This window comes from Pristis pectinata, chromosome 12 (assembly GCF_009764475.1).
Source record: "Pristis pectinata isolate sPriPec2 chromosome 12, sPriPec2.1.pri, whole genome shotgun sequence".
NCBI lineage: Eukaryota > Metazoa > Chordata > Chondrichthyes > Rhinopristiformes > Pristidae > Pristis > Pristis pectinata.
Window position 1 is genome coordinate 598,082 of NC_067416.1, and position 13,064 is coordinate 611,145.

Genomic DNA, 13,064 nt, shown 5'->3' on the forward strand with positions numbered 1-13,064 from the left:
CAGTGAGGCAGGCACTTCTGTTTTTGTTTTTCCATGTAGTATGGTCTTGATACCTTGATTAACTTAATTTTTTCTTGATAAATACAATCTTGCATTTCTGGTACCACATTGCAATTATGATGCATCCTTCCCGTGCCTCTATATCTCTTATATCAGTGACAAGGATTGTATGCAGCCCTTCAAATGAAGTATAATTAATACATGATCATTTGCCTCAACTAGTCCATGCCAGTCTGTCAGTAATGCTGCAACATTTTCCAACTGGCTTTAGGTGATCCTACAGACTGGTGCTGAGTGGTAGATGGTCTTTAGCTGGTCAAACTCCAGCGGTATCCTTTGCAGGATTGGGAACCCTTAATTTCTAGCTCAGCTAACCTGATAATTTGGAACTCCCTTAACTTAGACAAGTGCAGTATATCTGGTGGGAAAGCATTATCCATATAGGATGAGCAGACATTTGCATTGTAGCTGTCTCTGGTTCGGATTGGACATCGCTGAGTAGTGTTGAGTTTCTGTGTACGTCAATCATTCCTTCACATAAGTCCTGACAGGAGTTTCCATAGACTTCATCCTATGGTATGTAATATGTTGAATCACAGCTCTGCTTTCACTTCATGACCACAATAGATATTAATTAACAGTCCAGGAATTCTTCCTCCTTGCCACTTCAGGAATGCTAAAGGCCATTATGAAGTCCCTGCTTCATGTTCTCGATACGTGCACTTACAGTGTGCGTGACTCAGTAACATGCAGAGTAGGGATTTATTCACTGTCTACATAGTGAGGAGCTGTCACTATATTTTCATTTTGGATGTCTGCGTCTCATATTTAGAGCATAATGTGAATAAGAGGAAGGGGACCTGCTGCTCTGGAAAAACTTGCCACAGTGAAAAGTTTGTGATCTCTACACTACCGAAAGACACTTCATTTGTTGAGGAGTTTTCAATCCACTGAAAAATCTATCAAGGGGAGAAAGTGATGGGGGGGTTAGCTGCTGGTATGTAGGAGGACATTTGTTGTTCAGAGAGAACCTGGCAGGAGTGGAGCTGCCGGACAGCAGCACCACTGAGGGAGTGAGATTTGCTGGTCTGCAAAATCCCTGAGTAAGAGACTTGCTGATCATTCTGCTTTGAGAGATCCTTCAAAGAAAGCAGCTGAAGTGCTCTTCTCTGCTTTGCATCACATGAATTGGGGAGTTCTCCAGTGCAGGAACTCGGAGTCCACATGGCTCTATGTGTATCTGAAGATACTGCCAGTTGATTCCTGGTCCAGCTTTGTGTGAGGCTAATGCAAGAAACCTGTAGCTTGTGGCCCTTCAATGAACTGTTAATCCAGGGGAGGATGGGCCCAAGGGTATCCTTGCATGCACAGCGAAAGGAGGAAGAGGAAATACAGAAAAGAATGGGGTCTAAAGCACTGTTCACATACCACAGTGGCATTGACAAGTAAGACTTCAGCCAGGTATATATAGTGTGAACATTTGTGGTCCAATTCTCTGTGTAAATGTGCATCAGGGAGGCAGCGGTATCAGGGAAGTTACAAACGAAAAAGGCAACAGCAACGGCTCCTGTAACAAGAGAAAATACACAATCAGCATTTCCTGTCTGGTGTACTGACCACCCACTGTGGAATGTTTATCTTGGTATCTTTAGGGCTTAGCCTAATTCTTATAATGAGGATTCTGCTTAATCAGAACCACAGAGCTCCTTCTCCTCCATCAACAACTTGCAGAGCAATTGATCCAACATAATCTGGCTCCTGTCATTTCTACAATTATTGCACAGGGCTATACCTGTGAGTGAAGGATGGGGCCATCTGCCTCCTATTCTGCATAGAGCCATTTAATCTGCCATGTTAACTACACAGAGAAACAGTACGGTATCCAGGCAACTAAAGGCAGAAGCACTGCTTTCATTTGAAGCAAGTTAGATTTTTACTCTTTAATCCATCTTCCAATGGAGTGATTCATAAAAAGAAACTAGTCATTGGTATCTGTATTCCAGAAGCCTATTTGATGTGAAGACTTTTATCATGTAAGTTTAAAGTAGCCCACGTGAACAATTCACAAGTAAACATTTAAATAGAACCAACAAAACAATTTAATAGCTGGAATCAAAATGTTTAAATTTATTTCAACAGTAGACCTGTCTCTCCCTAAACTTTACAGGTAATAAAGGAAGTGTATATCTTCCTTGTATGAGTTGACTCTTATAATTACCCATCCCTGAAGTTTTACCAACATATGAATTAGGAGAATGAATAGGCCACTTTGCTCTTCAAACCTGCTCCACCATTTAATATCATGGCTGAGCTGATTGTAACCTCAACTCCACATTCCTATTATTCCCACTCTAACCTTTCACCCTTCCTTACCAAGAAGATATCCACACTTGCTTTAGAAGTATTCATTGAGCAGGAGTTCCAAAGATTCTTAACCCTCTGAGAGAAAAAACATTCACCTTGTCTGACTTCCCATAAGCAGAAACATCCTGTCAAGACCCTTCAGGATCTTACACAATTCAATTGAGTCTTCTCACAATCCTCTAAATAGTGCAAACATAAAATTAGCCCATTCAGCTTTTCCTCATAAGACAACCTGCCCATTCCAGGTGTCAGTCTAGTAAACCTTCTTTGAACTACTTCAATGCACTTGCATTCTTCCTTAAGCAAGGGGACTAATACAATACACAGTATCTCAGATATGTCCTCACCAAGGCCCTGTATAACTGATGTATAACCTCCTTGCTTTTGAGTTCAGTTCCCCTAGCAACAAACAATAAGTGTTTGTTAGCTTTCCCAATTGCTTGCTGTACTGCATATTATGCTTTTGATCATCAAACAGTAGGATTCCCAGATCCCTCTGAATCATAGAGCTCTGTAATCTTTTGCCATTTAGATTTTTTTCTTTACAGAACAGGCAAACTGGACAACTTCACATTTTCCCACATTATCTATCATTTGTCATAGATTCATACAGCACAGAAACAACTACTTCAGCCCACCAGATCCATGCTGACACCAAGGACCCATCTGTACTAATTTCATTTACCAGCATTTGGTCCGTAACCATCTATGCATTGGTGACTAAGTGCTCATCTAGATACTTCATAACTGTTCTGAGAGTCTCTGCCTCCACTATCCATTCAGGCAGTGTGTTCCAGTTTCCAACTGCTTCTATGTGGAAAAGTTCTGCCTCAGATGCTCTCTAAACCTCTTGCCCATTACCCTAAATCTATGCCTTTTGGTTTTAGATATCTCTGCTATGAACCAGGAACTCAACACATGAATGCAAGAAAATAGTAGGCTATTGAGCCCCACAAGCCTTCCCTGCATTCAGTATGATCATGGCTGATCTATGCTGGCCTTAACTCCTCTTCTGTGCCTGTTCCCTATAACCCTCACTCTTGATCTTTCAAATATTTATCCCTTAAATATAAATAGCTATGTTCCCTTATTTATGACTCTACCACTAGTGAAAACATCTCAATATCTACCCTGTGAAGTCCCTTAGGATCTTATATGTTTGAATAAGGTCACCCTTCATTCTTCTAAACTCTTAAGAAATGCAGACCCAAATGATCTAGCCTCTCTTGCCAGAACACCCTCTCATCCCAACAATTAGGCTGGTAAATCTCATTTGGACTGCTTCATATGCTACTATATCCCTTTTTTTAAGTAAGGAAGCCAAGACCATGCACAGTATTCCAGGTGTAGCCTCATCAACATCCTGTACAATTGCAACAAAACCTTCTGGTTTCTAAACTCCAGCTCCTTTGCAATAAAGACCAACATGCTGCCTGATTCTTAACTATTTGTTGGACCATAGAGTCATAGAGCATGGAGACAGGCCATTTGGCCCAACTTGTCCATGCTGTGTTGCCCAGCGAGCTAGTCCCATCTGCCCGCGTTTGGCCCATAGCCCTCTAAACATCTCCCATCCATGTACTTATCTAAATAGCTTTTAAATTTGCTAATGTGCCTGCCTCAATCACTATGTCTGGCAGCTCATTCCAAATACACACCACAAAGAAGCTGTCCCTGATGTCCCTTTTAAAAGTGCCTGCTAACTCGTTGTAATTCATGCATTAGCACACCTAGATCCCTCCGAACATCACTCATTTGCGGTCTCTCTCCACTAAGATAATAATCCACCTTTGGATTCTTCTTATCGAAGTGCATGACCTCATATTTCCCCATATTAAACAAGATTTGCTGGGTCTTCACCCAATCATCCAATCTATCTATATCCCTTTGCAAAATCACAACATCCTCATCACAACATGCCCTTCTATCTATTTTAGTATCATCAGCAAACTTGGAAGCCTTACATATCATTCCCACCTCCAGGTCATTAATGTAAATAGTAATCAATTGAGGTCCAACAACCAATGCTTGGGGTACTGCGCCAGTTACATTTCCTCCAACCATTTATTCCAACTCTTTGTTTTCTAAGTGACAGCCAGTTTCCAATCCATGCTAACACACTTCTTCCAATACCTTTGGCTCTTATGTGGCACCTTGTTAAATGCCTTTTGGAAATCTAAATACACTACATTTATAGGTTCCTCTCTGTCAACACTTCCATCACATCCTCAAAGAATCTGAGCAAATTTGTCAATGCGCTGCCTGGGGTGGTGGTGGAGGCTGATACATTGGTCAAGTTCAAGAGATTGTTGGATAAGCATATGGAGGAATTTAAGATATTAGAGGGATATGTGGGAGGAAGGGGTTAGATAGTCTTAGGCGAGGTTTAAAGGTCGGCACAACATGGTGGGCCAAAGGGCCTGTATTGTGCTAACTGGCCTTTATTTCCTCCCTTCTTGAACAAGTGAGTTGCATTGTCTGTTTTCCATTCTTCTGGTACCTTGCTGGAACTTAGTGAGTTCTGAAAAATTTCAACCAACAGATCCACAAGCTGTGCAGCCACTTCCTTTAAAACCTTTGGGTACACGCAATCAAGTCCCAGTGATTTGTTGTACTTTAGCCCTATGAGGTTCTCTGATACTTAATCCCTTGTGATGGGGATTTTTACAAGTTCCTTCATGTTATTTGAAATTAGCCTATCTGTTGTCTATTTGTAATGAGCCCATATGTTCTCTATCTATTTGTTATGGTCTCATTATCTCTGAGTTTAATTACTCTGAATTACTCTTTACAGCCCTTCCTTGTTCCGACATCCAAATCTCTGCTGCCAGCTCCTAACCTGCACCATCTGTGCGCTTTCTGATCTATGCTAGCTCTTGGTTGAATAACTTTGTCATCTTTATTTTCAAAACATCCTATGCCTTGCCTATTACAAACATCCAATATCTTGCAACCCCATAACACCTGGCTTGGTATCAGATTTTGTTTGATAAATCACCTATAAGCACTTTGGAGCATTTTGTAAGAGGTGCAATATAAATGCAGCACATTGTAACCTTGTCATACAGGATAGAAACAGGCAATTCCGCCCACCACTTCCACACTGACCAATGGGCACCCACCTGTATTAATTCAATCTTCCAGCACTCCAACCCAAGTCCATAGCCTTTAATACCTAGGTGATTTAAGTGCTCATCTAAACACTTCTTAAATGCTGTCAGGGGCTCAGCTTCCACCACTCTCTCAGGTAGTGTATTCCTGGTACTCACCACTCTCTGGGTGAAAAAGGTGCCCCTCAGAGCCCCTCCAGATCTCTTACCTTATCCTAAATCTATGTCCTCCAGTTTTATTCACCTCCGATATGGGGGAAAAGAGTCTGCAGTCTACCGTATCTCTACCCTTCATAATTTTATATATTTCAATCATGTCCCCTCTTAACCTCCTCCACGCTAGGGTAATAGACCTAGCTTCTCCAGCCTCTCCTCATAATTGAAATGCTCCATCCCAGTCAATGTTTCAGTGAGTCTTCTCTGTACCCACTCCAGTTTTTGCACAATACTTGCAAAGTTTAATGGTAATTAAGATGTTTACTCACCCATCAGTTGAAGCACTTTTCTTTCTGTTCTACACAGTTTTTCCGAACTATTTATATATTGACCTCTCCTTAGATGTGTCAATCCCATTCCCTCCCACAGTCGTCTATTCACACTTAAATGTCGAAATATTAATAAGTGAAAAATGATGATCACAGTGAGTGGAACCAAGAAACACAAAATGCTTCTCACTTGAACCACAGTCTTGTAGATGGTGAATGGCTCTTTCTCAGTCATCTCACACACAGTAGAGGAGAAGACAGTCTTATCCCGTGAAGTTGCAGTGTAGTCTAGGATACAGGCTGTTGATTGTCCATAAACAATTGCAAATGGCACAGATGAGACAGCTGATAACACCCAGATCACTGCCAACAAATGGATCATACGAGACTGTCGCAAACCAGTGATTGACCACATTGGATGGCATATGGCAATATATCGTTCAGCAGTAAATACAATTATCGTCCAACTAGTTGTGGCACAATAGATGTGCCTGATCATGAAATAGAGTTTGCATAATAGATTACTCAGCAGCCAGGGATAATATTGCCAGTAATATCTATAGACGGTCACTGGTATAGTCAACAAGAGTACTAGATCTGCCATTGCCAGGCTGAGGAGGTAAAAGCGAACGGCACTGCTCTTCATACGTCCATTTTTCAAGAGCATCAGAATGCTCAAACTATTTGCAAATATGCCAAAGAGGAAAAGCAATGCGTAAAACACAGTGATTGGAATCGTTACATGGCTAGGTTCTTGCTGCTTGGATTCAATCAACAGATGGTGTTTACTTGGTAAATTTCTAACCAGTTGAATTGAGTTCCTTGGGTCAGATTCATTAATGGCGGACTTGACATGCATCATGCATGGATCCAAATAACTGGTCAAAGACCAATTCATTTCTCAATACTGGAAATAGATTCAAATGACCCAGAAGTTAATTTTCATCCAGTAAAATCCGTGTGATGTTGATAGAATGCAGGTTAGTATAAAGATAGAAGGGCACCTCAGTGCTGGGTTGATTGAGTAATAATTTTCACGTGTTGTCTGTAAAGTCTCAAAGCGCTGGAATCTGGGTAAGAAAATATTCAAATGGAAAGTCAAAGTAGTATCTGTGATAAGATAGATTTGAGATATTTAGATCAGCAGTAACTTATTTGTTGCAGGCTCATTCTCAAAAACAACTAAACACTTTAAATAGAATCATAGAAATTTACAATATTAAGGGAGGCCATTCAGCTCATTATATCTGTTTGCTTATATATTTGGACCTCCAGGAACTTAAACTCATACTTTAATCAGCAAAACTGGGTAGCTTAATGCAACTCTCCAAAGATTGCTCAAGGTATCTATGGGCATGTTTTCTAGAATAGAATTCTGCACCAGTACTAGTGAGTTATATAGTCCAATACACCTTGGTGACATTTCTTTTACGCTGTTAAGAGTTGAAGCAAAGAATTGTTATTAGATTAATTGCTAACTGACCATTGACCACATATATATGCTTGTATTATTACAGATCAGTGCTTATTCCCAGTCTCATTGATTCACTGGAAAACAGAGGGACAGCAAACTACCTTCACTAGTGCCACCAAGGCAACCAAAGTTTAACATCCTTAATTACATGACAACTTCCAATTCTATAGTGCCTTTACCACTGCAAAACTCAACATGCTTCACAGGAGTGTTAACAAGCAAAATTTGACAGCTTGCTACATGTTAAAGAAGATGATCAAATTCCTGCTCAAACAAGTAGTTTTTACACACTGTCAAAGAGAGAAAGAGATGGAAAGGCAGAGGTGTACACCGAAGTTTAGTAGCCAGGTAGCTGAAAATATGCCAAAGGCTGTTGATAGTGTAGCAATTACATTTAGCAATGAACAAGGATCAGAATTGGAGGACTGGAGACATCGGAGGGTTTTAGTGCTGAAGCAGATGGCAAAGATAATGAAGATAAGGAGTAATACACAAAGTGCTGGAGCAACTCAGCAGGTCAGGCAGCATCCGTAGAGGGAAATAAACAGTCGACGTTTTGACCTGAGACCCTTCATCAGGACTGGAAAGGAAGAGGACAGAAGCCAGAATAAGGTGGGGGAGGGGGAGGAGCACAAATAGGGAGAGGTTAGGTGAGTTCAGGTGATAGGTGAATGGTAGGTGAGTGGGGGAGGGGGAGAAGATGTAATAAACTGAGGGGTGATAGGTGGAAGAAGCAAAGGGCTGAAAGAGGAGGAATTCAGTAGGAGAGGGCAGTGGACCATGGAATAAAGGGGGGGGGGAGGCGAGGAGAGGAGATGGGCAGGTCATCAAGGTGGAGGAAGGGAGCCTCAGGAATAAGGGAAGACAAAGGAGTCGGTGGGGGGGGGGTGGGGGGGAGTAAAAGAAGGGGTGGAGTTACCAGAAGTTAGAGAAATCGATGTTGAGGCCATCAAGTTGGAGACTCCCAAGGTGGAATATGAGGTGTTGTTCCTCCAACCTGCACCTGGCCTCAACGTGGCAGTAGAGGAGGCCATGGATAGACATGTCAGTATGGGAATGGGATGTGGAATTGAAGTGGGTGGCCACTGGGAGGTCCTGGCTGTTGCAGCGGATGGAACAAAGGCGCTTGACAAAGTGGTCACCCAATCTGTGTCGGGTCTCACTGATGTACAGGAGGGAGCACCGGATGCAATAACTGACACCCTCGGACTCACAGGTGAGGCGCTGCCAAGGATTGTCCGGGACCCTGAATGGTGGTGAGGTAGGAGGTGTAGGGACAGGTGGAGCACTTGGTGCGGTTGCAGAGATAAATGGCAGGGGGGGTTATTGTTGGGGAGGGGAGAGTGGACAAGGGAGTTGCAGAGAGAGCGGTCCCTTCGGAAAGCAGAGGGACACGGGGGCGGGGGGGAGATGTGTCTGGTGGTAGGATCCCGTTGGAGGTGGTGGAAGTTGCGGAGAATGATGTGTTGGATACGGACCCTCGTGGGGTTGTAGGTGAGGACAAGGGGAACACTGTTATGTCGGTGGGGGGAGGGTGTGAGGGCGTGAGGGCAGACGTGTGGGAAGTGGAGGAGATACGGGTAAGGGCAGCATTGATGGTGGTGGAAGGGAAACCCCCATTACTGAAAAAGGACATCTCTGATGTCCTAGAATAGAAAGCCTCAACGTGGGGACAGATGCGGCAGAGGGGGAGGAACTGGGAGAAAGGGTTGGCGTCCTTACACATGACAGGGTGAGAAGAGGTGTAGTCAAGGTAACTGTGGGAGTCAGTGGGTTTGTAGATGGCTGTGGTTAATCTGTCTTTGGAGATGGAGACAGAGATCCAGAAAGGAGAGAGAGGTGTCAGAGATGGACCAAGTGAATCTGAGGGCAGGGTGGAAGTTGGAGGCAAAGTTGATGAAATTGACGAGCTCAGCATGGCTGCAGGAAGCAGCCCCAATGCAGTCATCAACGCAGCGGAGGAAGAGTTTGGGGGCGTTACCAGTGTAGGCTTGGAACATGGACTGTTCCACGTAGCTGACAAAGAGGCAGGCAGAGCTGGGGCTCATGTGAGTGCCCATGGCTACACCTTTAGTTTGGAGAAAGTAGGAGGAGCCGAAAAAAAAGTTAAGGGTGAGTACCAATTCTGCCAGATGGAGGAGGGTTGTGGTGGAGTGGAACTGTTTGGATCTGTAATTGAGAAAGAAACGGAGAGCATTATGGCCTTCCTGATGGGGGATGGAAGTGTACAGAGACTCAACGTCCATGGTGAAAATGAGGCGGTCAGGGCCGGGGAACTGAAAGTTGTTGAAGTGATGGAGAGCATGCAAAGTGTCACGGACATAGGAAGGAAGGGACTGAATCAAGGGGACAAAATGGAGTCAAGATATGAGGACACAAGTTCAGTGGGTCAGGAGCAGGCAGAAACAATGAGTCTACTAGGGCAGTTGGGTTTGTGAATCTTGGGTAGGAGGTAGAAATGGGCAGTGTGGGGTAGGGGAACTTTGAGGTTGGAGGCTTTAGGGGGAGGTCTCCAGAGGCGACAAGGTCAGTGATAGTGCAGGAGACAATGGCCTGATGCTCCTTGGTGGGGTGTAGGTTGAGGGATAAGTAAGAGGAAGTGTCCGAGAATTGACGTCTGGCCTCGGCAATGTAAATGTCAGTCCACCAGACTACAACAGCACCCCCCTTGTCTGCGGGTTTGATGGTGAGATTAGGATTGGTGTGGTGGGAGTGGATGGCAGTGCGTTCAGAGGGGGTGAGGTTGGAATAGGTAAGGTGAGTGGTGATGTTGAGACAGTTAATGTCCCGTTGGCAGTTAGAGGTAAAGAGATTCAGAGCGGGCAGAAGGCCAGGACAAGGCATCCAAGAGGAGGAAGAGGGCTTAAGGCAGGAGAAGGGGTCATCAGTGGGGCACGTGGAACTCGTTGAGGTGCGGACGTGGGGGGACCAAGGTAAGGCCCCTGCTCAGGACAGAACATTCAGCCTCAGAGAGGGGAAAGTCGGAGGGGATAGTGAAGATGTGGCAGGGGTGGGAGCTGGGGTCAGGGGAGGGCAGAGGGTTGGAGGGGTCAGAGGAGAGAGGAGAGTTAGAAGGGTCATGGAAGGAGGGGTGGGAGGAAGTAGAGGGCTCAGAGGAATGAATGGGGATTGAGGGGTGGGGGGGAGCCAGAGAGACCAGGGAAGGGTGGGGTGTGGTGTGGTAGTGAAAGCAGCAGAGCAGTAGGACTCAGCGGCAGTGTGAGAGGTCTCAGCCTGGAGGCAGTCGGGGCCGAGGCCAGAGCAGGAGGGGGCAGCAGCCCGGGGGCAGTTGGGGCCGGGGCTGGAGCAGGCTGAGTTTCCAATCTTTCCTGGACACGAGGAAGGAGAAGACTGGCAGAGGATGAAGTGTCGGAGAGGTCCGTGGCCGGCCATGAAGAGCAACGCCCAGAGCTGTGGCAGAGACAGAGATAGGGCCAGCAGGTATCTCCGCATGGCAGTGAGGGTGGTGCATAGAATCCAGCGGGAGAAGCGGACGGAGTAGCAGTCAACAGAATGTAGGCATCTGAGATCCTTGTTGGGGCCAAACTGAGAAGCCTGGAAACGGAGCTGGAAGCCATGTCATTTACTACATCCAGTGCTCCCAGTGCGGCCTCCAGTACATCGGTGAGACCCGACGCAGATTGGGTGACCGCTTCGCCGAGCACCTTTGCTCCATCCACCGCAGCGGCCAGGACCTCCCGGTGGCCACCCACTGCAATTCCACATCCCATTCCCATAATGACATTTCTATCCGTGGCCTCCTCTATGGCCACATTGAGGCCAGATGCAGGTTGGAGGAACAACACCTCATATTCTGCCTTGGGAGTCTCCAACCTGACGGCCTCAACATCGATTTCTCTAACTTCTGGTAACTCTACCCCTTTTTCTTCCCCCCCCCCCCCCCACTCCTTTGTCTTCCCTTATTCTTGTGGCTCGCTTCCCCCACCTTGATGACCTGCCCACCTCTCCTCCCCCATCCTTTATTTCATTGTCCACTGCCCTCTCCTACCAGATTCCTTCTTCTTCAGCCCTTTGCCTCTTCTACCCATCACCTCTCAGCTGATGACATCTTCTCCCCTCCCCCACCCACCTACCTTCCCCCTTTCACTTGGACTCGCCTATCACCTGAATTCACCTGTCCCCTGCCTGTGTGTGCTCCTCCTCCTCCCCCCACCTACTTATTCTGGCTTCTGCCCTCTTCCTTTCCAGTCCTGATGAAGGGTCTCAGCCCAAAATGTCGACTGGTTATTTTCCTCCATGGATGCTGCCTGACCTGCTGAGTTGCTCCAGCACTTTGTGTATTGCTCCAGATTCCAGCATCTGCAGAATTTTTTGTGTCTCTGAAGATGAGGGGTGTTGTTGAACTGTGAGCTAGAACAGTGACACAAGAGATTGCAGATGCTGTAATCTGGAGCAGCAAACAATATGTTAGAGGAACTCAGCGGGTCAAGTAACAAGTGTGGGGGAAGGGGGGTTTCTAATGCAGAGTTTTGACTTAAAATGTCGACAGTTCTTTCCCCCCAATGATGCTGCTTGACCAGCAGATTGTGTGTTGCTTGGGAGCTAGAAAAGGCTAGTGACTTCAGGTGTCATGGGAAAACAGATAATGGTGCAAACACAGATTTGGATACCTGAATTTATAAAGGTTAGAACAAAGCAGGCAAAAAGTCTTGAGGTCGCAATGCTAGGGGTGAGGGTTTCAGCAGTAGTTGAGCTGAGGCAAGGCAGAGTCAGGTGATGTTACAGAAGTAGATGTGATTCAAAGCTCATCTTGGGACCAGATAAATAAAAAAAGAAATATGAATGGTTTGGTTCAATTTTAGACACTGGAGAGAAGGGTGGAGTTAATAGCTAAGGAATGGAGAATGTGATGGGCATGTGACAACGGCTGATATAATTTAAGTCCTTTACTTCAGTTTCATATTTTCTGAAGAATACAGAAAAAATTTTAAATGAAAAGTATTGACTTCACTGGAATTGAATCTGGGGGGATGTGTGACACCCAAAATACTTGCACATGTTTAGAGCCAGCAACCAACGACAAGTTACTTTCCAATTATCCCATGGCTTAAAGTTTCCAATGCACATTCAGATTTATCATGAAAGAATGCAAAATCTCAGCTCTAGTTGTAACAAGAGCAGTATTTTCAGTGTTGGACAAAGGGTCTCTGACTGCTGTGTATTTCCAGCATTTTTATTCTTGTTTTTAATTTCCAGCATCTGCAGTTTCTTTTTAATTTTTGCAGTATTTTTAAGCTGTGTTTGGTTGAGGTTGAGAGTGCTGCTCAAAATAAGAACATCTGGGAAAGCTCCAGGCTTTATCTTGAGTTGTTAAAAGTATTCTAGTAGCTGAAGTTGTAGTCGGAGTCAGCTACATGCAAATGTTACCAGAAGCCAGAGGGCTGGAAGAAAAGGTAATGAGTTTCAGACAATTGATGAGAAGAATCGTGTGGTTACAGAAATGGACTGAGGTGGACGTAGTTATGAGACAATATTTTCTCATATTCCTTCATGACATAGGAGGCGGCTACTCAGCCCATCAAGCCTAGGCCACCTCTCAGGACAATCCCATCAAACCTGTTCCCCCACTTATTTCCCCTATAATCTATTCTCTCATGTGCCCATCAACAG

The 13,064-nt window shown here is 44.9% G+C and overlaps 1 protein-coding gene across 1 annotated transcript; it reads right to left on the reverse strand.

Moving 5' to 3' along the window:
- Window positions 1-962: 962 nt before the first annotated feature.
- LOC127576855 (neuromedin-U receptor 2-like) lies at window positions 963-6,818 on the reverse strand. Its single transcript, XM_052027659.1, has 2 exons — window positions 5,960-6,818; window positions 963-1,567 (listed from the first exon to the last, which is right to left on the reverse strand). The coding sequence occupies exons 1-2, from the start codon at window positions 6,816-6,818 to the stop codon at window positions 963-965; spliced, it is 1,464 nt and encodes a 487-aa protein (XP_051883619.1).
- Between the last annotated feature and the right edge of the window lie 6,246 nt (window positions 6,819-13,064).

Excerpts from the sequence above, each read along its gene's own strand:
- LOC127576855 (XM_052027659.1), bottom strand. The coding sequence starts at position 6,818 with ATGCATGTCAAGTCCGCCATTAATGAATCTGACCCAAGGAACTCAATT. Across the intron at positions 1,568-5,959 it reads AAAAGTGCTTCAACTGATGG|GAGCCGTTGCTGTTGCCTTT; the intron begins GTGAGTAAACAT and ends CTCTTGTTACAG.